General features: G+C 44.9%; 2 protein-coding genes across 5 annotated transcripts in view; both read left to right on the top strand.

The window, feature by feature from the left end:
• LOC310755930 (retinol dehydrogenase 7-like) overlaps positions 1–23,966 on the top strand; it is a 54,021-nt gene that overhangs the window by 12,588 nt on the left and 17,467 nt on the right. The window contains exon 1 of one of the 4 annotated variants that reach the window (XM_083599463.1): positions 18,184–18,224. The exons of 2 other annotated variants lie outside the window; for them this stretch is intronic. The gene's annotated coding sequence lies outside the window, so the exon portion shown is untranslated. Of the gene's footprint in view, positions 1–18,183; positions 18,225–19,056; positions 19,818–23,966 lie in introns of those variants that run through there. One more of the 4 variants, XM_083599464.1, reaches the window with a different exon arrangement.
• The window catches only part of LOC310758145 (uncharacterized protein), a 42,545-nt gene that overhangs the window by 13,162 nt on the left and 5,417 nt on the right, over positions 1–23,966 (top strand). The window contains exons 3-9 of the mRNA XM_083604075.1: positions 3,464–3,722; positions 12,238–12,395; positions 13,470–13,681; positions 14,456–14,495; positions 18,160–18,224; positions 20,005–20,326; positions 20,624–20,882. Of these exons, the coding sequence (XP_083460201.1) occupies positions 3,464–3,722; positions 12,238–12,395; positions 13,470–13,681; positions 14,456–14,495; positions 18,160–18,224; positions 20,005–20,326; positions 20,624–20,882 (1,315 nt within the window). The remainder of the gene's footprint in view (positions 1–3,463; positions 3,723–12,237; positions 12,396–13,469; positions 13,682–14,455; positions 14,496–18,159; positions 18,225–20,004; positions 20,327–20,623; positions 20,883–23,966) is intronic.

The raw sequence follows: 23,966 nt of genomic DNA, 5'->3' as shown, positions 1-23,966 counted from the left end.
TCTCCACACTTTCAAAATTCTCAAGTTTCTCTTTTTGTCCAGCTGCATGGGCTTCCTGAGTCAAATCCTTATCAAATTCAATGATATTACTTACTGTTAAGTTCAGAGTTGCAACATTTGTAGCCAAAACATCCATTTGGCCTTGTAGCTTTCCCAAGAGAACAAAAACTCTGTCCAACCCAGCTTGAATTTTCCCTCCTCCAGCCATTCTTGTAATGTCCCAAATCCCCCTCTAGAGGGATTTTGGTAACTTAGTATTCTTTCCAGTTCAAATCCAAAAATCAAGTTAGTTTGTATCAGTTCTTCCTTATTTTCAACAAAATATAACCAAATTGCAACAAATATATCCAGCAGAGACAGCAGAAACAAAGTTCTCTTTTTCCTTCTTGACAGCTACTTTTGACAGCTGTCAAACTCTTCTATATCTCCTCAACAGGCTCTCTCACGGATCACTCCCGGGTCCGGGGGGGTGGCACTTCAGCTCTCAAAATTAGCTCTTATCCTCCAATAAAGTTATTTATGCTTATACTGCCAAATCGTGAAATTAATATCTTTTACCCAATGAAGAAAAAGAAATTCTCTCGACCTTAGTTAACTAGTCCTTGCTTTAAATTATTTACAAGACGGGGAGGCGGACTTCCTGTTTGCACCTTCCCCGATCGTGCCAAATTCAACAAAAAAATTTCCTTTACAAGTCCAATTTCCGTACTACTCACGGGTTGTTACTTTTAGGATCCAATTGTTCACAAGAAGTAGTCAGCGCTCTCCGACCATGGCATGCGGCTTCACTCCGCAGGAGAAGCAGTCGACTCTCAGCACCGCGCCGCTCACCCCGTCCCCCGTTCCGAAGCCTTTAAAAAGGCTCCTTCGCAGGTCGGGGGGCGCAAATGGTGCCCGCCGAGTCACCAGGTTCACAGGCTTCAGCGCCTGTGATTTCTGAGGGTCCCCGCGTCGCCGCAGCGGCCAGACCCAGCTCCTGCGAAGCCGATTCCCTCCGGAGCTCGGAGGGAATCCGCCATTAGCCGATCGCGCTAACCCGGAAGTTCGAAGCAAAGGTGAATCTCTACCTTCCTTGTGCTGCCTCTGTGCTATTGATGGGACGGGGGATTAGAATTGCCTCTCTGGAGTCATTTGTAGGCCATGTTCCCCACATAATTGTGCCCAAAGTGGCTCACAATGTTCGAAAGGAAGAATAAGCATAACAATTCAGGAAATAGCTTAGAAATAATCATTATGAGCATTTAATAATGAATATCAGAGCCAGCTCCAGACATTTGGGTGCCTGGGAGCATGGGACACCCCCTCTGGTGTTACCGGAAAAAATCTGAGGGCTCCCTTGGACAAAAACAAAGACACCAACCAGGATAACTTGGAGCAAACAGCAGCCTGTAGGCTTGGCCTTTATTGAACTGTTGCAACAGGGTATTCCCCTCACTTGCAGGAGAGAGGAAAGACACAGAAAAATGGTGTGCAAGACCTTATAAAAACTTTTGAAATTCCCATCCTGTAGGTCAAGCCCACCCCCAGAAACATCATGCATACATTACAGAAAGGAGGGGTTGAGGTAGGAGTTGTGGTGGTAACCTGAGTGTCCTGTCACCTGGCTGATTCCCTTCTCCCCCTCCCCATGAGTCATTTTCAGAAGACAAATGGTAGTCACAGTTTCCTGCCCCCTGAGGGAAGATCTGATCATTGTCCTTTGTTCCACTCCATGCTGAATCCACTCCCATATGGAAGTTCTTTGTGATCTTGATTGTCTTCTGTCTAGGACCATCAGGGTTGGCATAGCAACTGGGCAGGGCTCCTGTGGATGTGCTGGGATGTTCAAGGGATTATGGCTGGCCTGTATCAAACCTTCCCCATTTTGCAGTCTTCCTTCATGGAGTAAAATAAAAGTGGAACAGTGCAAATCCGATGTATGGATGATTTTCTATGAATTTATAACAGAAGCGTAGCGTATGTAGTGTGTGAGTGTGAGTGTGTGTGAAGTTTGTACAAACTGAATGATGGGGGGGGGGTTTTCCTGCTACACTGGGAATCCCGGGAATTGCCGTTTGTCAAGGATGCTGAGTTGAAAAGTTGAAACAACATTCCAGCTTGACAGATATTTTCTCTAGTCTTTGGGGTTCCCATGCTAAGTCAAACTCTTGGTGTGGGGAAAGAGAATTGATTGTTTTAACTGCAAAGGGAAAAGAAGAATGATATGAAAATAGAAGGTAAATTTAACAGAGATGGGCATAGGCATTTTTTTGTTCTTTTGGTTACTTTTTAAATACAGAGATACCTCTAGTTACGTGCTTAATTTGTTCCAGACGTCTGTTCTTAACCTGAAGCACCACTTTAGCTATTGGGGTCTCCCACTGCTGCTGCGCCGCTGCACGATTTTTGTTCTCATCCTGAAGCAAAGTTTTTAACCCAAGGTACTATTTCTGGGTTAGTGGAGTCTGTAACCTGAACCCGAGGTACCACTGTACTTTATCATTTTTGGGGTTTTCCTGCATGAGGAGTTTCTGAATGCAGCAAAACTCTGGGCAGCAGCAGCGTGGCAACCCCAGAATCCCAACCCACAACACACAGCAGCCACTGTGCCACACTATAGACCCACATGCTGCCCTATGCCCCCCTATAAGGGCAGACCCCCCCCCACAAGGGCAGACCCCCCCCCCCATGCTACTGCTGGGCAGGAAAGAAAGGGAGAGAAAAGCAAGCAAGCTTTTTCATTGTGATTGACAATGAATGGGGGGGGGGCTTGTATGCAAATCAGCAGCCTGCCACCACTGTAGCTGCTGGGCAAATTAGCAAAGTCCTTTCCTGGATCTCATCCTTTGCAAGTCTTGCTTTCACTGCTGCCAAGCATACACAAATGTCTGCTCCGCTGTTACAAGGAAGGCATTGCTGGCTTGGCTGGAGAAATTGCCTCTCACTTCTTCTCTGCCCTCACCTCTGCCCACCCACAAGGAGGGTTCACAGCAGCAGCTTGGCCAGGTGACGTGTGTGTCTTGGTGGGGTTTCCACTTGTCCCTTGTAATAGGAAATTGTCCCTTATTTTAAGGGGAAATGCTGCATCATCATCATCATCATCATCATCATCATCATAATACCTTTATGGTCAATGTACAACCTGTGTACAATGAAATTAACTGAGCCTCCCCTCCCCCCAAACACTCAATTTCATTGCACTCTGTGTGCTTGTCGCAGAACACACCAACCCCGAAAGTCAGTTGTCCCTTATGTCTGCCTTGCTTTCTTTCCCCCTCCTCCTCTTCTGCTGAGCTCAGCTCCTCCCTCCCATCTCTACCAGAGCTGCTGCCTCTCTCCTGCCTGTCCAATTTCCATTTCTCTCGCTTTCTCTCCCCCTTTCCCTAACTCCCTCCCTCCAGTTACACTAAATCCAGTGAGAGACGCAGCTAAATTCATGTAGGTTACGGTTGCTAATAGGAAAAACACCTGTTCTTTCTCACAGGGCTTTGGGGCTTGGTGAACAACGCAGGCACAGCTCTACCATCAGGTCCCAACGAATGGCTGACCAAAGATGACTTTGCAAAGGCGATCAATGTCAACCTTCTTGGGATGATTGATGTGACGCTACACATGGTGCCCCTGGTGAGGAGAGCCAGAGGGAGGGTGGTCAACATCTCCAGTGTGAATGGACGACTGGCATACTTTGGAGGTGGTTACTGCCCATCCAAGTTTGGTGTGGAAGCCTTCTCTGACAGCCTGAGGTAAAAACAGCAGCTCTTTAATGTCTTCTTTTGCTTACTTCAGTGCAACATCTGCCACACTCCCTAACCACTTGCCAGGCTGGAAGTGGCTGATGCGAGTCCTCCTGGTTTAGTTGCCAAGTCTGGGGAAAGTGGGCTGCAGGGAAGAAAGAGCTGGGAAATATGGCAGCTGCCCAGGGCTTTGCCCAAGACTCGCACAACTTGAGATGAATGTATCCAGGAAGGATCTCAAAAGAGAAGATAGGGACTGGAAGGTGTCTAAAGGATACTTGCAAAACCATATTGAAAAATCAGAACTCCTATTAGAATAAACAAGTTCCGTTTTAAATACTGAAATACTAAATAAGATGGATAACAATGTGTAATAGAAAAAGAAGCATGAAATTAGGTTAAAGGTGTGTGAAAAAAAGTAATAGAAGTGGATAGAAATTGCAATTGAGTAGATTGGAAGTCTAACACTAAGGTGGGGTGAGGGGTGGTAGATGGTGATGGGAAAAGGAATTATCTGTGGGATTGAGTGTAGGTATGTTTGAACATTTTAAAGGATTGTATGAAATGCATGTTTGTATGCTTGTATATTCGCAATATGTGTGTATTAATGCTGAATTATTTTAATAATAAAAACTTTTTTAAAACAAAAGAAAAAAAGAATGTATCCAGGCACAGGCCATGCCCACATCTGGCCTTGAACCAAACTTTTCAAATCACAAGCCCGCAATTGGATGTGTGGCTCTCAGTCCAAGACCTTCTCATTAATGGTGAACATGCTATGGATGTCCCCCTGTTTTCCTTAGAATAGTTCGTGTAGAGTGTGGTTGGTCGCTGCTCCGAGGAAGAAAGGAGTAGAGAAAATGGAGCTGGATACTGATGGCCTGTAAATATGCTGTTTTTGCTTAATAAAATGCTTCTAGAGTAGAGAAGCTGTCTGGACTTGATTTAATGACTTTCTCACATGGACCAAAGCTGTGCATCTGCTAATTGCTTTCTCCCGGGGCTGCGCTTGAAAAGCTGGCGCAACGGAAGCATAAGCTGGACGGAAAAGCAATAAATCTTCAGGTTATGGAACCATGCCAAGAGTGTGAGAAAGAACATAACTTAAAAGCCTGCAGGTCAGCTTGATCTACTGCCAGAGGCTTCAAAGGCAGATCTGAGTTTGCTGACGGAGGGGAACAATGGAGCCAAGGCTTTCCGGAATGCCCGGTTTAGCAGAAGAGTGAGTATTCAAGCTACTCTAGCTGACAGAAGGGAAGGGGAAAGAATGGCCCATCCCCAGGGACAGGTCTTTGGGTTTAATATGCTGTGTCAGAGACTGAGTGGCCAAAATTGGCTGGAATGGTCTTTTGCAATGGAGTACCTGCTAGTGGGGGAGCAGCTGTGGCACTTGGTGCAACCCACACAGCCCGAAGTTGGGAATGCAATGGCTGAGGAAGCTGCAGCTCAAACTGAGCTGAAACAGCGTGTGCTCAGAATTCTGGCCGAAAGCGTCGAGGCTTGTCTTTTGCCAGTCCTACAGGGTGCCAATGAGCCAAGGGTCGCTTGGGAATCCCTCCTAAAAGCTTATGGAGCTGGAGTGGGAGGCAAGGGCCAGGAAGTGGCTGGAGTTGCACCAGAGGCGGCAGAGAGCCAAGATGGCGCTGGCCAGAGCCTTGAGAGCTCTTCGAAAGCTGAGAGGAGCCTTAAGCCCCCAAGGGGGAGTGAAGGGACTGTTGCTATTCCTGTTGCTGCTGGTGGTGCTGTTGCTGTGCCTGAGAGCTGTTTGGATGCTGCAACACATCTGTGCGAGGAGCCAGGAGAGAGGCTAAGCACCGGGAGCCCTGCGCCCAGCAGAGGGGGTGCAGGCAAAAGCCCTGCCAGCAGTGGGGGGGCAGTCAGCAGTGAAAGCTCTGAGAAGCCTCTTTCTCCAAAAGCTTCCAAGTGTTGTTTTCGTCCTGAGCTGGAGCCTAGCTGTGGAAAGCTTTGTGCTACTAGAGTTTCCAAGGTTGCCCATCTGGAAGAGCTGCTGATAACAGAGTTGGTGCAGCGTGAGAACGTCGGGAGAAGTCCAGTCTCTATGGCAACAGAGAGAGCTGCATCTACGGAAGCTGTGAAGGCCATGGGCAAGTCCCCCAGCCGGGGGGAGACTGTTGCCGTGACAACTGCAGAGGACGTCTGCAGAGGCCCCAGTCAGGGGGGCAATGAGAGGGAAAGCGTTGCCATGGCAATTCTTCAGGAATGTCAACAACCAGAAATCCTCACTGTCGTCATAGACTCAGGAGCGACAAACACTCTAGTGCCCTCTCCTGATCTTTTGCGAAATTGCAGGACAGTAAAAACTGACAGATTTGTGATGCTTGCTGATGGGAGTCAAAAAAGGCTCACACAGGCCGGGACACTTTATTGTTCCTTTCTTAAACATGAAATCCAAGCTTTAGTGGTGCCATGTTTAGCTAATTGTTTGCTAAGCGTGTCTGATTTAATTGCTGACAATTTCTGTGTGTCTTTTGCAGGTAACCACTGTGTGTTTTCCAGGAATGGTGAACAGCTGTACTCAGTACAGTCCAAAGGCAATTTTTTTCTTATAGAGATGCCGCTTTCTACTGAGGATGACACCGAAGATGCAAGGGGGCAATGTGTGAATGTAGCGCCCCATGATGGTTGCCCACATATCTGGCACCGCAGATTTGCTCATCTGAATTGGAGTTATGTTAAAAAGGCACCTGAACTGACAGAAAGGTGCAAATTTAAGGCTTGTGACAAATTCTTGGATTGTCATGCTTGTAAACAGTCCAAGATTGTGACATGCTCTTATCCTAAGTCAGAGAGAAAGAGCACTCAATCTTTTGAGTTAATTCATGCAGATTTGTGTGGTCCAATGTCAGTTGAGTCATTGGGTGGGTCAAAATTCTCTCTTCTCTTAATTGATGATTTTTCTCGGAATTCGTGGACTTTTGCTATGCGTACTAAAGGGGAGGCAGCTGGGTTGATCAGGGATTGGATCACTGCAGTTGAAGTGACCTTCTCCACCAAAGTTAAGAACTTCCAAAGTGACAGGGGTTCAGAGTTCACTGGTTCTCCTTTTCAGGATTTCTTTAGGGAGAAGGGGATTAGCCACCGATTGACCGCCCCCTACAGCCCACAGCAGAATGGAATCACGGAAAGGAAGAATAGGACGATTCAGGAAGCAGTGTCATCCATTTTATGGGATGCAGGGCTACCCCAAAAGTTTTGGTCTGAAGCCTGGAGATTTGTGGTGTTTACGCAGAACAGAGTGTACAACTCAAGTGTAGGGAACACACCCTATTTTCTGCTGCATGGTAAGAAGCCCAAGTTGCACTACCTTCGTGTGTTTGGTTGTGAGGCCTGGGTTCTTATTCCAAAGGCTCTACGCAAGAAGGTGAGCCAAGATCCAAGAAAATGATCTTTGTGGGGTATGAGCCTGGCTCAAAGGCCTGGCGGTTCGCGTACCCAAGTGGAAACCAGTCAAGGTTGGTGATCAGCAATAGTGCTGAGTTCTGTGAACAGGCTGGGTGGTCACGTCTTCATGCTAATCCAGACGTGCTTTCGCAGCAGTTCTATGACTCAGACGGTGAGGAGGAAGAGGAACTTGTTGCTGGGGACCGAAGTCCAGAGCAACGGGGTCCACCACAGGAACAGAGTCCAAGGCAGGGACAGCTCAGGATCCCTCAGAGGGGGGAACCTAGAACACCTCCTCCAGCAACTGTCAAGTCTGAGGCAAAGAGTGAGCCTTCCTCACCTGCTGGACCAGCTGTAAGGCCCAAAAGGCGCAGCAGGTCAGAGGGGGAAGACACTGAAGTTGAGGATGATTTAGTAGGATCCAGTGAGTCAGAAGGAACACCAGGGTTCACACTGAGGAGGTCAGCGAGGTCAACCAAGGGGAAGCCTCCTGATCGTTTTGAAGCTACAGGTGTCTGGGTGGGTGTAGCCAGGTGTGAACCTGAATCCTTCGAGGATATTCAGAATTTGCCTGAGGAAGAAGCCAGCAAGTGGCATGAGGCAATGCACAAGGAGATGAGATCCATGGAAAATCTAGGTGTGTTCTCGCTCACAGAGTTGCCACCGGGCAAACAAGCTGTGAGTTGCAGATGGGTTTATCGCCTTAAACCCACTGACGCTGGAGAACCACAGTATAAAGCTAGATTAGTGGCACGTGGATTCACTCAAAGGAAGGGAATTCACTTCACGGAGGTGTATTTGCCCACCTCAAGATGTGAGACGCTTAGGATGCTTCTATCCGTCACAGCACAGAGAGGTTGGCGGGTAAACCACTTTGATGTGGATGTTGCCTACCTGAACTCAGATCTCCAGGAGGAGCTGTACAAACCTCCAGGGTTTGAGATCATGAGGCAAGGCATTGTGTGGCGATTGCACAAATCCATCTATGGGTTACGTCAATCTGCCAGAAACTGGAATATGTGCCTGAATGAAGACTTGGAAGAGCTAGGTTTCAGAAGAAGTGTTGCTGACAGTTGCCTTTATCTGAAAGGATCAGGTGCAACACAGGAATTTGTGCAGTTTCTTGCTCAGCCGGAAAGGCAAAATTGAGCAACTGCATCAGAAATTCAGGATGAATGATTGTGCAGGAGTAAGAAGTCCTATGGAGACTAGTTTTGTAAAGGACAGTCAGCAAGTAGAACATGCTGCATTCGAAAATGCTGAAGTCTTTCAGTCAGCTCTAGGAAGTTTGCTGTATTTGTCCCAGTGGAACAGACCAGATATAGCATTTGCTGTCAATCTGCTCAGCAGGGAGGCTTCAAATCCTTCTAGAATAGAGAAGCTGTCTGGACTTGATTTAATGTCTTTCTCACACGGACCAAAGCTGTGCATCTGCTAATTGCTTTCTCCTGGGGCTGCGCTTGAAAAGCTGGTGCAATGGAAGCGTAAGCTGGACGGAAAAGCAATAAATCTTCAGTTCGGGCCCAACATGCTTTATAGAAATGTTGATTACCATGTTGAAAAGTGTGTGCTTTTTCCGACTATTTACATACCACTTAATTATCAAGGTGTGGGACTGAGCAGTTATCTGCACATATGCACTGCCCCGGCTCACGTAGCAAGGAGGTCACTGTTAACACTCCATTCTCTCTTGAGATGCATGGATGCCAACATCCAGGTTTCTGTGATATGGCGGACAGACCGTGGAAAATACTAATTTACTCTCAGAGGCTGTGAGACAATTTAAAGTGGTGAATGTACAAACCACCAAGGTGGGAAGGGCTGAGGTGGGAGGTTCGAGGAAAATGCAAGGGAAAGTAAGGGTGGTTCATAACAAAAATGGCACCTTGTGTGAATTGATTTGGGAGGATTTGACTGTGATGGAGACAAAACAGGAAGGGAGGGCAAAAGGTATGAGAGGCTACTATATGTGGTGGCAATGTAAAGTTATTAAGAAGGCCTGGGAAGTGACATATAAAGATTTGAAGAGAATGTGGAAAATGTTTTTCGTTAAAAAAACAGACGCTATGATTTTGGAAGGCACAGGACTTAATGGATTTATTGAGCAAAAGACTCTGTTCCTGCATGGAGAGTGAACGCCAGGCCAAGACCAACCCATCCCTATACTGTGGTTCCTCTTGTTACGAACTTAATTTGTTCCAGAGGTCCGTTCTTAACCTGAAACTGTTCTTAACTAGAGGCGTGCTTTCTCTAATGGGGCCTCTGCGCTGCCAGCACACGATTTCATTTCTCATCCTTGGGCAAAGTTCTCAACTCGAGGTAACTCTGCCAGATTAGCAGAGTTTGTAACCTGAAGTGTTTGTAACCTGAGGCATTTGTAACTCGAAGTACCACTGCAGGAGGAAGAAGCCACCACCAAAGAAAATAAAGAATATTGGCAAAATAAATTAATGAACTATGCAGGACATATTAGATAATTTGAAACCCAAGAAAGAAAGGGGGTAATGTTTAATGCATACTTTGTAAGCTTTGTGTATAGGTTTCTACATTAGTTGAACTTCTAAAAGTCACTTGTAATAAGATGAATAAGGTTTTAAAATGGGATTAAGAATATAAGACTTCCGGGTTGGCGCCATCGCCGAATGGCGGACTCCCTCCGAGCTCCGGAGGGAGCCGGCTCGGCAGGGGCTGGGTTTTACCGCACCGGCGATGCGGGGACCCTTAGAAACCACGGCCACGGGGGCCGTGGACTTGGAGACTCGGCTAGCACCGCTAGCGCCCTCCCGACTCGTGAAGGAGCCTTTTTAAAGGCTACGGATCGGGTGCCGGGGAGAAGCGTGGTGCTTTGAGTCCTCTGCCATCCCTGCCGAGCGAAGCCGCATGCCATCCGGCGGAGAGCGCTGACTTCTTCCATTGAGAATTTGGACTTTTAACAACAACCCGTGAGTAAATTGGAAATCGGGTTTAAAAGAAGAAAAATTTTTGGGATTTGAGACGAGCGGGGGGGGATCTAAAAAGGAAGTCAGTCCCCCTCCCTATTGTAGACATTTTAAAACAAGGATTGGGAAGCCAAGGCCCAAAAAGAACGGTATCTTTGCTAAAATCAAGAATTCCATGATGGGAAAGTACAAGAATTGTGCTGGAGGAAGAATTGAAGGAGAAGGAAAATGCACCCCCCTCCCTGGGAACCGGGGCGATTGAGGAGTGAGCCTGGTGAAAAGAGCCGGTGATTTTGACAGCTGTCAAAGTAGCTGTCAAAGTCGGAATTTTAAAGAGGATTTTATTACAAGGACCTTGCTGGTCAAATTTGTTACAACTTGATATAATTTGTTAAGACTTGAATACAAAATGGCGAAAATACGGAGAACAATCGGATTTTTGGAAACAAAGTTACAACAACCCCCCTAGAGGAGCTTCGGGACATTACAAAGATGGGCGTAAGCCGGGAAAAATACAACACTTCGGAATTTCACAGAACTGGTTATCTCCTGGGAAAGCTGCAAAACTGAAACTGAATCTCGTCTACAGGGTGTTTAGACTAAAAGGAGACAACAGAATACCTTACTGAAGAAGGAAGGGACTGAACGCAAGTTTTTGTTCCTGAATAACAACAACCCATGTAGAGTTACTAAACTTCTGAATAAGAAAGTTTTAGCAGCGGAACAAGAGGAAGCTGGACTATAACCTTGAAAGAACAATGGGGGGAATTTTATAATTTGACATTTTTAAAGATTTAGGAATTAATTTTTAAAAAAAGTAATCCTAAAAATGGGAAATAATTCTGCAAGGAGTTGGGGGAAAAATGGGATTGATGGACTTAAGATTTCCAGGCTGGAAACATAGATTGGAGGATAAGGGAAATTAAACCGGGGAAGGGGAGGGAGAATTAGAATCCAAAGGCTTGCAACTATTTTCTGAATTGGTTTTCTTTTTTCTAATATATTTTTTATTTTTTTTATACTTTTATTCTGTGTGCTTTTACTTTAATGGGAAAAAAGGGGGACATTGTGGAAAGAAAAGGGGGTGGGCTATGGGGAGAGATCTTTTGCTTTTTTTTTATCAAGGGTGTTGCATAAGGTTTGTATAAATTTAAATTTGAACAATGGGGTATATAAATTGTGCTTTAAATCAGAAATAGAACTTGTGGAAACAACAATATGAAAGGGGAATACGGTAGGGGTGGGGGAAGGGGGGAGTCCCAGAAAGTGGATGTTTGAAAATAAGGTTCTGAATGTATCTTCATAATTTCTTTTCTTCTCTTTCTGTATTTTGGAAACTTCAATAAATATTATTTAAAAAAAAAAAAAAAAATAAAATGGGATTAAGAATATAAGATTTTATGGATATGCATGAATCTGTATAAAATAATGGAACCAGGAGGCGGAGTGGAGGGAAGTCAATCAAGTTTTATGGTTTAAATTTTTTATTGTGATGAGTGTTGTGTTTTTTTTTGTTATCATAAAATTAATAAACAAGAGAGAGAGAGAGAGAGGGAGGGAGGGAGGGATACATGGATGCTGACAACTAAGCCATGAATGTGTAGCATTTGGAGAGAAATTCTGTGTGGCATCTTCTCAGGGTTGTTTGCACTGTAATCTTCTTCTGCACAAAGGAGGTTTGGCAAAACCCTTAATTGCTCCTTTTTTAGAACACGGGGTCCCAGTACCCAAAAAACAGGGTCTTGTTCCTTTGATGCAAGTGACCTGCCTTCTCCCTCTTAACAAGGAGACTGGGCAGAGATGGCAGAGGCTGCAGGGAGGAGGGTGGGAAGCAGCCCTGGCAGAAAAGGCTCCTTGCTCTCTGCAGCAACTTTCCTCCACTAGGTTAAGGTCTCCCTTCAGGAAGGCATTTGATGTATCAGCGAGACTTTGAATCATGTCCTCATAACTGTCTCTTAATACAAGTGGTGCTGTGTCATACACAATCCTCTCCTGGGTAGGGCGTATCCTGACTCCCGCAAGAGGGCAGAAGGCAGGGGAGCTGCATTTCCCATCTTTTCTTTCCCCTCAATTTTCTTTTTTTTTAAAGAAAGATGTTCCTAGCCATGGACCCAAGTTCCTGACCTGCATTCCTATGACTCAGTAGGCAATGATGTTTCTTCTTTTATTCCTCTGCATTTCAGGCAAGAGCTCCATCCTTTTGGAGTCCAAGTCAGCATTATTGAACCTGGTGCTTTCCGAACAAGCATTGGCGCAAGAGCATTAGAGAATTTAAAGACAGTATGGTACCAAGTGCCATCTGACATCAAAGAAGTCTATGGGGAACAGTACTTTGAGAACTGTGAGTAGACGTGGAGGGGATTTCAGCATGGTTTGCATTTTCCTGCAAACTTACCCAATTCACACTTCAAGAAGCAATACATTAACCAATACATAGCTCTGCTTAGGAATTCAAACTCCTCTAAATTTAGCAACAAGTTCTCTAGACTAACTATGTGTACAAAGTGAACATAACATACAAAAATGCACTAAGCAAATTGATCACGATAAAAAAAAATTCACTATGCAAGGAAATAATGTTTGCCAAAATTTGTATACAGTGGTACCTCAGTTTAAGAACAGCCCGGTTTAAGAATGATTTGGTTTACAAATTCCACAAAACCAGAAATAGTGTCTTGGTTTGAGAACTTTACCTCGGTCTAAGAACGGAATCCGAACAGTGGAAGGGCACCAGCGGTGGGAAGCCTCATTAGGGAAAGCACGCCTCGGTTTAAGAACGGTTTGGGTTTAAGAACAGGCTTCCGGAACGGATTAAGTTTTTAAACTGAGGTACCACTGTATTGTGAAAACTGAAATGCTGATGACTTTCAAAAACCATAAACTGAAATGAGGCGAACCAAACTGAAAGATTTTGGAGATATTGAAACTGAGAGAAACCAAAGTGGACAGGTTCGTCCATTGTAGATTTAAATCTTTTGAGAATGTGTTCTGTTTTGAAGCCTCCAAAATAGTTCCAGATGCATCTGCTATGATTTACCGTATTTTTTGCTCTACAAGACTCATTTTTTCCCTCCTAAAAAGTAAGGGGAAATGTGTGTGCATCTTATGGCGCGAATGCAGGCTGCGCAGCTATCCCAGAAGCCAGAACAGCAAGAGGGATTGCTGCTTTCACTGCACAGCGACCCCTCTTGCTGTTCTGGCTTCTGGGATTCAGAATCCCCCCCCCCTTGTTTTCCTCCTCCAAAAACTAGGTGCGTCTTGTGGTCTGGTGCGTCTTATAGAGCGAAAAATATGGTAGTTCTTCTAGGGAGAGGTATCTAGAAGCTAACCAGTCCATTCAGCTCCCAAAAGATTTAGGTTACCTCCTACATTTACAGCACTAACTTCTGTTTTGTTTCATATTTATCACACACAGATTGCAAAATTGCCCAATATGCCATTAACATTGCCAGCAGAAAGCTTCACCTGGTCACCGACTGCATAGAACATGCCCTGACATCCTGCTCCCCTCGCACTCGCTACTCTGCAGGATGGGATGCAAAGTTCTTGTACATTCCTGCCTCTTACTTTCCAACGTCCATCATTGACTTCGTGGCGAGCTGCATTCAGCCCAAACCTGCTCAAGCTGTATAGATTGCTTTGAAGAAAACCTTTACAGTTGTCCAAATGAGTTAACAATCTGTGGATGGAACACAAGCCTAATTACGTTTTTATTTTGCTTGTTTATGCAAAATAGAAAAGGCGACAAACAAACAAACTTTTGCAAGCAGTATACATTGCTTTGAAGAAAAAAATTAGTTATATTGCCAAAGGGAAAGCCAGTAGATGGTGTTCCTGTTTTCAGTTTAGCTTATACTGTATTTCTATATATGGTGGCTGAGATAAGGGATGCAGCTGCCGGCATGGGAAAGAAGGGAGTGTCCTTGTTCTGAACCAGCTGCCGATATAAGGAGGAGTATGAGTGCAGGGCTACCTTGAACTCATGCTCTGACTTCAAAGTGTGAAATCAAAGGAGGTGCCCCTAGAAGTGGATGGGAAAAAGGACGAGAGCATAAAGCACTTGCTACAGAAACGGTGGAAAGCTGCTCCAGGACGCTATAAAAGGCCCCAACTGCAGCAATCAATTGGGATTCCAGTTTGGACTGACCGGGTAAAGTTCCAAGCATATCTTGGCCTGAGAAAGAGGGGTGCCATCACCGGTTTCTGGAATGTCCCCGGCAAAAACGACGGATAGCTGAGCCAGCTTCACAACTTGATCTTTGAGTATTCTTTCATATACAGTTGTACCTTGGAAGTCGAATGGAATCCGTTCCGGAAGTCCGTTCGACTTCCAAAACGTTCAGAAACCAATCGGAAGCCGCACCGGACGAGTGAAAATCATTCCAGTTTTTGATTGTTCAGGAGCTGAAATGTACAAGTTCCAAAGCGTTTGGCAACCAAGGTACGACTGTACTTTAATTGTATATTAGCACCTGATGCTGTTTCTTTGCTTATTATGATAGTAGTTAATAAAGCTTGCTTCTACTGCCTAAAAGTTTGAGATCTGAAGAACTAATTTGCAAACATTTTAGCAAATAGGATGAAAAAAATCTTAGGTGAATATATACATCAAGGTGAATATATACATCAAGATCAGACAGGGTTTCTTCCAGGTAGAAAAAGCCGAAAAAGCTTTTGATAATGTTTCCTGGGATTTCATGAAAAAATTACTTGAAGAAATTAATTTTGTATATAAATTTTTAAAAGAAATACAAGCAATATACTGGGAACAAATTGCGAAATTAATTGTAAATCAGGTGATAATGAATGAATGTAAAATGCAAAAAGGAACTAGGTAAGGATGTCCGTTAGCACCGATATTGTTCATTCTGGTCCTGGAAGTACTTGCAAGAAATATAAGAGAGGATAAAGACATTAAAGGGATAAAAACTGGAAAAAATGAATTTAAGCTGAAAGCCATAGCTGATGATCTAGTAATTACAGTAGAAGATTCAAAAAAATCTTTCCTTAAAGTAATAGAGAAAATTCAATAGTTTGGGGAAGTGGCAGGATTTAAATTAAATAGAAATAAAACTAAATTATTAGTTAAAAATTTAAAAGAGGAAGGGAAAAAAGATTTGTCCCAAAGCATTGAGATAGAAATCCATAAAAAAGTAAAATATTTAGGGATGTGGTTAACAACAAGAAATATAAATGTGTATAAAGACAATTAGGAAAAAGTATGGTCTGAGATAAAAAGAATTTAGAAATATGGAGTAGAATGAACCTTTCCCTACTAGGAAGAATTGCAGCGGTAAAAATGAATGTGTTGCCGAAAATGCTCGTTCTCTTCCAGACAGTCCCAGTAATGGGACAAGCCCCAGTAATGAGGATGACTGCCTCAAAAGATGGCAAAAAGATATTTCTAAGTTTATCGGGGTGGGGGTGGGGCAAAAGGCCAAGGATAAAACATAAGAGACAGATACAAAAGAAAGATGGGGCTTCGCCCTCTCAGATCTTAAACTGTATTATGAGGCTGCATGTTTGGTTTGGATTAGGGACTGGATAAAACTGGAAAAGGAAGAAGCATTAGATTTGGAAGGTTATGATAACAGATACGGATGGCGTGCATACATATGGTATGGGAAAGGGAAAGTACATAAAGGATATTGCAATCATATAATCAGAAGATCATTAATGAGAGTATGGGAGAGGTACAAAGATTTAATAGAACAAAAAACACCTTGGTGGTTATCACCAGTTGAAGCTTCATTACTCAAACTGCTTGGCAAAAAGGGAAAGTGGTCTACATATAGAAACTTACTGAGAGATCAAGAAGGAAAATGGAAATTAAAAGATTATAAGGAAATCAAAGATCATGTCCGGAGTTGGTTGCATTATAGACAATTATACAAAATGTATAAGGAAGATAACAAAATAGGGTTTAGCTATACAGTGGTACCTCAGGTTAAATACGCTTCAGGTTACATACGCTTCAGGTTACAGACTCCGCTAACCCAGAAATAGTGCTTCAGGTTAAGAACTTTGCTTCAGGATGAGAACAGAAATCATGCTCCGGCGGCGCGGCAGTAGCGGGAGGCCCCATTAGCTAAAGTGGTGCTTCAGGTTAAGAACAGTTTCAGGTTAAGTATGGACCTCTGGAACGAATTAAGTACTTAACTCGAGGTACCACTGTACAATCTCTAGATTCCCAAATGAGGTTATAGAAGAAGTGAAGTTGTTGAAGAAAGCATATAGTATTCTGCTAGAATGGGAAACAAAAGATGATGAGGTCAAATCAGTCATGATTAAATGGGCACAAGATATAGGACATAATATACAATTTGAGGATTGGGAAAAGCTGTGGAAGGTAGATTTGAAATTTACAGACTGTTCTCTTTTGAAAGAAAATTATATGAAAATGATGTATAGATTGTATTTCACACCAGTAAAAATGGCAAAAATGTATAAAACTGGGTTAAATACATGCTGGAAATGTAAATAAAAAGAAGGTACTTTGTATCATATGTGGTGGGAATGTAGAGAAATTTAAAAATTTTGGGAGATAATACGCAACAATTGAAAAAAAAAGTTCAAAATGACACTTGTAAAAGAAACGGAAGCATTTTGTTAGGGATTTTAGGACAAGACCTGCCAAGAAAAACAAAGAACTTATTCATGTATGCTACAACAGCGGCAAGAGTCTTCTTAGTACAAAGATGGAAGAATGAGGACATCCCAACGAAAGAACAATGGCAAGAAAAACTGATGAGCTATGCGAGTTGGCAAAGTTAACACATAAATTGCGTGAGAAGGACAACCGCGACTTCAAGGAAGAATGGGAATTATTTACAAACTATTTAAAAAGACAACAAAAGGATTTGGACTCCGTGGCAGGTTTTGAATAAACATCCACAAATTTATTGTTGTTGTTGTTTAGTCGTTTAGCCGTGTCCGACTCTTCGTGACCCCCTGGACCAGAGCACGCCAGGCACTCCTGTCTTCCACTGCCTCCCGCAGCTTGGTCAGACTCATGTTTGTCGCTTCAAGAACACTGTCCAACCATCTCGTCCTCTGTCGTCCCCTTCTCCTTGTGCCCTCCATCTTTCCCAACATCAGGGTCTTTTCCAGGGAGTCTTCTCTTCTCATGAGGTGGCCAAAGTATTGGAGCCTCAGCTTCACGATCTGTCCTTCCAGTGAGCATTCAGGGCTGATTTCCTTAAGAATGGATGCGTTTGATCTTCTTGCAGTCCATGGGACTCTCAAGAGTCTCCTCCAGCACCATAATTCAAAAGCATCAATTCTTCGGCGATCAGCCTTCTTTATTAGTAGAAAAGATTTATTAGTAGAACAGATTTTGTTCATGAACCGGCGTACCACTGTACTAGAATTCATGCACCAAAGCAAGCTGGCCGGGTCCAGCCTCTAGGTGAAATGTAATTTTGCAAGCACTCTGCCCATTTTTCTATCAGCAGGAGGGATGTGCTTCCGTAAGAAAGATACGCTCAACCCCAGGCTTTCTTCCTGCTCTAGACAAATGATTTATTTGCTCTATCCATAAATGAACAGAACACAGGGGAAAGGGGCTGAATGTGTGGCACGGAGCTCTGCAGTGGGAGGGATTCGGTGTGTTTCCTTCACCAACAGATTCCACAGTTAGTTTAAAGAAGGCAGTAAATCTCAGCACCTAACTGCATTAAACCAATGTTTGCCAGAAGGGAGGAGCTCCCTTTGCAGCCAGTGGAGTATGAAAAACAGCAGCAGGCAGATAAGGAGCAACTTTAAACCGGAGAAGGAAGCACTGCTGAAATATACTCAGAGTCGCAAAGTGATTTCATGCTCTTTATTCAGCTCATAGTGGTGAGGAGGAATGAATGAAAGTCCCCTCAAGGTATCTGCTTTATATACATTATTTACACAATGGGCTGCACATGATTGGCTAATTCCGGAATTCTACTGTAAGCCAATCGGGTTGTGGATTCACTTCTATCTGGAGCATGATTGGGTGGTTCCTGCCAACCAATCATACTGCTACATTGTTCTAGGACCAATCAGACTGCTGCCTTTTGGATCCTATTGTTCTAGGACCAATCAGACTGCTGCAGTTTGGATCCTATTCAACTCAGTACATAACAACTGCTTTTCCTGCCGCACAACTGAAGGTGAGAGCCTTTCCTCTAACCAGCTGCAGGTCTGTCTCTTCCCTTTTCAAAATCAAATCAAATCAAATCAAAATTGTCCAGTAGCACCTTATAGACCAACTAAGTTTGTTTTGGTATAAGCTTTCGTGTGCATGTGTATCTGAAGAAGTGTGCATAGACACGGAAGTTTATACCAGAACAGTCTTAGCTGGTCTATAAGGAGCTACTAATTTTTTTTTATTTTGACTGCGTCAGTCCCACAATCTTCCCTTTTCAATTATGCATGATAGTAACTTCCTGTCTCCACTAACATGTGCTTATAACAACTTTATTTTAAGCTAATATTCAGTAGGTGGCACTTTTCTCACGCTTCAGGCTGGGGGAGGGGGGGGAAGCTTCACTTCCTGAATTTCTTCTTCCTGGGCACCCTTTAAAGGCCGAGAAACATTTCCAGAAAGGTACAAGATCTACCCCAGTCTCTGATAATAATAATAATAATAATAATAATAATAATAATAATAATAATTATTATTATTATTATTCCAGGACACTGGAAGGACAGATTGTGAAGCTGAGGCTCCAATACTTTGGCCACCTCCTGAGAAGAGAAGACTCCCTGGAAAAGACCCTGATGTTGGGAAAGATGGAGGGCACAAGGAGAAGGGGACGACAGAGGACGAGATGGTTGGATAGTGTCTTCGAAGCTACAAACATGAGTCTGACCAAACTGTGGGAGGCAGTGGAAGACAGAAGTGCCTGGCGTGCTCTGGTCCATGGGGTCGCGAAGAGTCGGACACGACTAAATGACTAAACAACAACAACAACAACAATTTATTATTTATACCCCACCCATCTGGCTGGATTTCCCCAGCCACTCTGGGTGGCTTCCAATAAAAGATTAAAAATACATTAGAACATCAGTCATTAAAAACTTCCCTAAACAGAGCTGCCTTCAGATGTCTTCTAAACGTCTGATAGTTGTTTATTTCTTTGACATCTGATGGGAGGGCGTTCCACAGGGCAGGTGCCACTACCAAGAATGCCGTCTGTCTGGTTCCCTGTAACCTCACTTCTCACAGGGAGGGAACTGCCAGAAAGCCCTTGGAGCTGGACCTCGGTGTTTGGGCTGAAAGATGGGGGTGGAGACGCTCCTTTAGGTATACTGAGCTGAGGCCTTTTAGGGCTTTAAAGGTCAGCACCAACACTTTAACTGTCAGCACGAAGCACATGCCATTTTCTCACACACACACCCCAATGGTGACACCTGGAGTGAACCACCCCACCCCCCTTCCTCCACCCCTGGGGAGCGTTTCATCACACAAAACAAATCGGGGATCGGACTTTGAGCAAGTGCAATATGTGGTGCAATAATGGCAAAATAATGACCTGTTGGTGGCTAATGCTGAGATTGCACAATATTTGAGCTGCATCTAATGTCTATAGATGTAAGTAGGATCATACTGTTCCACTTTATTTAGTTGTTTAGTTAATAAGCAGCTAGCTAGAGCTATTATTTATACTTCTTTTAGCCTGCCTCTGCTCCAAGCAGCTCTTTGCTTCATGCAAAAATTCTCCTTCCCCTCCACAACACTGCGAGGAAGGCAAAATTGAGCGGTGGCAATTACGGTCAAAGACCAGCTCATGTAACACAATAAAAACAGTGTTCATAAAGATAAAATATACAGTCGTAACAGATTGCGGCATCACCTCAGTCAGGGAAGTAAGGGTCTTCCAGTGAACTTCTTGGTGGAGCAGGAATTAGAAATATCTTTCTCCAAGTCCTGCCGGGGTGTGTATGCTTCCTAATGCTTGAATTCTCTTTCCCTGCAGGTTTCAGCCATGTTGGTCTACCTGGCTGCCCTGCTGGGGCTTTACTTCCTTCGCCGATGGTACAAGGAGAGACAGACGGTGGAGAACCTGACGGAGAAATATGTCTTCATCACGGGGTGTGACTCTGGCTTTGGAAACCTACTTGCCAGGCAGCTGGATGCCCGGGGCCTGCGGGTGCTGGCAGCCTGTCTCACGCAGAAGGGGGCAGAGCAGCTGGGCAAGGCCACCTCAGGGTGCTTGAAAACCACCATTCTGGATGTCAGCAGTACAGAGAGTGTGGCGGCAGCGACGGAGTGGGTGAAAGGGTGCATTGGGAACAAAGGTGACTCTCGACCTTCCTTGTGCTGCCTCTGTGCTATTGGTGGGATGGGGGATTAGAATTGCCTCTCTGTATTCATTTGTGGCCACTTTCCCCACATAATTGTGCCCAAAGTGGTTCAAAACATGTGAAATGAAGAATAGGGATAACAATTCAGAAAAAATAGTATTAGGAGGAATTGTGATTAGGGTTCCATAAGTAAACACAAACAATCTATGCATGTGATTAGCTTATTTCCAACTTTATTGAGCTCTGCTAAGGTTGCCTAAGAGGATGAACATGCCTTCTTTCTTCACACAGGGCTCTGGGGCTTGGTGAACAATGCAGGCATAGGGATCCCAACAGCTCCCAACGAATGGCTGACCAAAGATGACTTTGCAAAGGTGATCAATGTCAACCTTCTTGGCATGATTGATGTGACGCTACACATGGTGCCCCTGGTGAGGAGAGCCAGAGGGAGGGTGGTCAACGTGTGCAGTACGATGGGACGACTGGCCTGTTTTGGAGGTGGTTACTGCCCATCAAAGTTTGGTGCGGAAGCATTCTCTGACACCCTGAGGTAAAAACATCAGCTTTGTAGTTTCTTCTTTTGCAACATGCAACCTCCAGATGTGTCATTCCATATCAAGTGATCCAACTTTTTTACCCCATGTCACCCAATTTTCTTCATATTTTGTACGCTTGTAATTGAACAAAACTACCGTATTTTTTGCCCTATAGGGCGCACTTTTTCCCCTCCAAAAATGAAGGGGAAATCTGGGTGCGTCCTATGGGGCGAATGCAGGCTTTCGCTGAAGCTTGGAGAGCGAGAGGGGTCGGTACGCACCGACCCCTCTCACTCTCCAGGCTTCAGGAAGACATCCGCAGCCTAGGCAGCCCTGCGGGAGTTCCCGCAGGGCTGTCTAGGCTGCGGATAGTAGCCTGCTTCCCGGAGCGTCGGGCGCTCTGCTTTCAGGGTGCCCGGCACTTCGGGAACACATCCGCAGCGTGGGGAGCCCTGCAGGAGTTCCCCGCAGGGCTCCCCACGCTGCAGATAGCAGCCTGCCGCCCGGCGGGCGGGGCGCCCTGAAGCAGAGCGCCCTTCGTGCCGGGCATACATCCGCAGCGTGGGGAGCCCTGCAGGACACCAATCTCTTGAGAACTGCATGGGATTTAATATGATATGTCATATGATGTACTTAGTTTAGAATTAAAAATTAAGTTATAAAATTTATTTTTTTAAAAAATGATTTTAAAATATTTCCAATTTCTTTTCTTGGGATCTCAATGGGATCACATTTTAAAATAATATTTGTACATACATGTCTGCCTTATTGGGTTCTAATTAGGATAAATGGGTCTTCTGTTATATTCTGAAAAATATAACAGAATAAACAAAATTTCAAACTATATTATCACTTACTTCAGGCATTTCTTTAGAAAGTCATTCAATTAAAAGGTGTCTGAAAAGCTAATCAGGCTTTTCTTTTAAAAGTGTGTTACAAAGCTGAGTGATAGATTGCTATTGCATGACAGAATTAATGCATTGAAATAATTCTTGTTAGTACTTCATCTCATGAACATTACAACAAAATACATATCAAGCAAAATTATGAAAAATACACGTTTTTTGAATTTGCAAGCCTGAGATGGGATGTGTGGCTCCCAGTCCACTTTTGCTGTCCATGCTCTAGATGGTTTTGTCTAGCTCTTAGGCCAACCTGCCTGGCTGTATTGCTGGTGTCACTTAGGAGAATAGCAAAGGCCTTTGAGAATGGAATAGCTCAACGTGATGTGTAGAAAAGTTGATTATGGTGTTTAAAAATTTCAGCTATTTATATACCACTTAATTATCAAAGTGTCAACTTTAGAGCACCAGCAGGAGTTTGAAGCACCAGCATTCTGATGGCTGCCTCTTAATAAAACTGATGTTGTGTTATATAGAACCCATTGCAGGGCCAGGCTCATGCAAGATGGCAAAAGATAGGGGGTTGTATTTCCCTTCTCTCTCTCTTTCTTTCTTCTTTTCAAAAAGAAAGGTGTTATGTACTGAGTTGAATAGGATCCAAACTGCAGCAGTCTGATTGGTCCTGGAACAATAGGATCCAAAAGGCAGCAGTCTGATTGGTCCTAGAACAATAGGATTCAGAATGCAGCAGTCTGATTGGTCCTAGAACAATGCAGCAGTATGATTGGTTGGCAGGAACCACCCAATCATGCTCCAGATAGAAGTGAATCCAAGAGCCCCAGGTCCCGGGGCCCAACACACCAAGGCAACTCGACGGAGCTCATGGACTTCCAGGTATACCAGTTGCCCCACCCCAACGTAGATAAAATTTATGTAGAGGTACAGATAGAGGGGGCCCCATGCCGCATGGAGCTTGACACGGGTTCAACTCTATCCATAATCTCGGCAAGGACCTTAAGGAAACTGTGTCCTACTGGGGGTCCCAAACTCAGGCCGGCCCCATTCACCCTCCGGGACTTCCAGAAACGTAAGGTCCCCACAATGGGGGTGGGGACCTTCAGGGTGCAATACCGAGGGCGGACGCGGCAACTGGACTTGCTTGTGGTCAAGGGCCCCTACATTAGCTTACTGGGATTGGCATGGTTTGGACCACTGGGGCTAGCCATCACCGGGGTGAACCACACAAGCTTACAAGTGGACGTGGACGCCATATGCAAGGAATTTCCGGGGGTTTTCGATGGGAAATTGGGACAGTATATGGGCCCCCCCATTGCTCTACAGCTTGACCCCACAGTACGACCAGTCAGGCTCAAGGCCCGCCAGCTCAACGACTGGCCGGAGCCCCGCTGAACTACTAATGGGTCGGCGCCTTGTAATCAGATTGGACCGCCTTCACCCCGATAGAGCTCAGGATGAGGTAGTGGTGGGGGAAGGCAGGAACCCCCGGACCTTCGAGGCCCAGGACCCAGTGTACGCAAAGAATTATGGGGCAGGCCCTGCATGGGTACCCGCCACAGTCACCAGGGTCACTGGCCCCGTGTCGTACGAGGTGCTAACAGATGGGGGGCAATGCTGGCGCCGCCACTGTGACCAGATACGGCGACGATTCCCGGGAGAAAACCAGGAGGAGGAGGACAGGTCAGGGAACAGTGGGGCAGTGAGGCCCATAGAGCAGCAGGGGCAAGCAGGAGAGGCAGAATCAGTAAATACAGAGGGGACCCGTGAGGCCGAAAGGACACCGGAACCAGAACCACGACTGAGCGAGCCGGTTGCGCCAGACCAAACAGCCCTATCACAGCCAGCATCCTTGGAACACGAGCCAGAACCTGAACCCCGGACCAGGGAACACCCCAGGCCGCAACGCACACGTAGGCCGCCGGCGTACCTCAAGGACTATGAATGCGACCTCCTGGGCAGGACTGGAACTTAGAGGGGAGGGGTGTTATGTACTGAGTTGAATAGGATCCAAACTGCAGCAGTCTGATTGGTCCTGGAACAATAGGATCCAAAAGGCAGCAGTCTGATTGGTCCTAGAATAATAGGATTCAGAATGCAGCAGTCTGATTGGTCCTAGAACAATGCAGCAGTATGATTGGTTGGCAGGAACCACCCAAACATGCTCCAGATAGAAGTGAATCCACAACCTGATTGGCTTACAGTAGAATTCCGGAATTAGCCAATCATGTGCAGCCCATT

Source organism: Podarcis filfolensis (genome assembly GCF_964270895.1).
Source record: "Podarcis filfolensis genome assembly, chromosome: 2".
In the NCBI taxonomy this organism is placed as follows: Eukaryota; Metazoa; Chordata; class Lepidosauria; order Squamata; family Lacertidae; genus Podarcis; species Podarcis filfolensis.
Note: the sequence above shows the minus strand (reverse complement) of the source record. Positions and strands in the feature narration are given on the sequence as shown.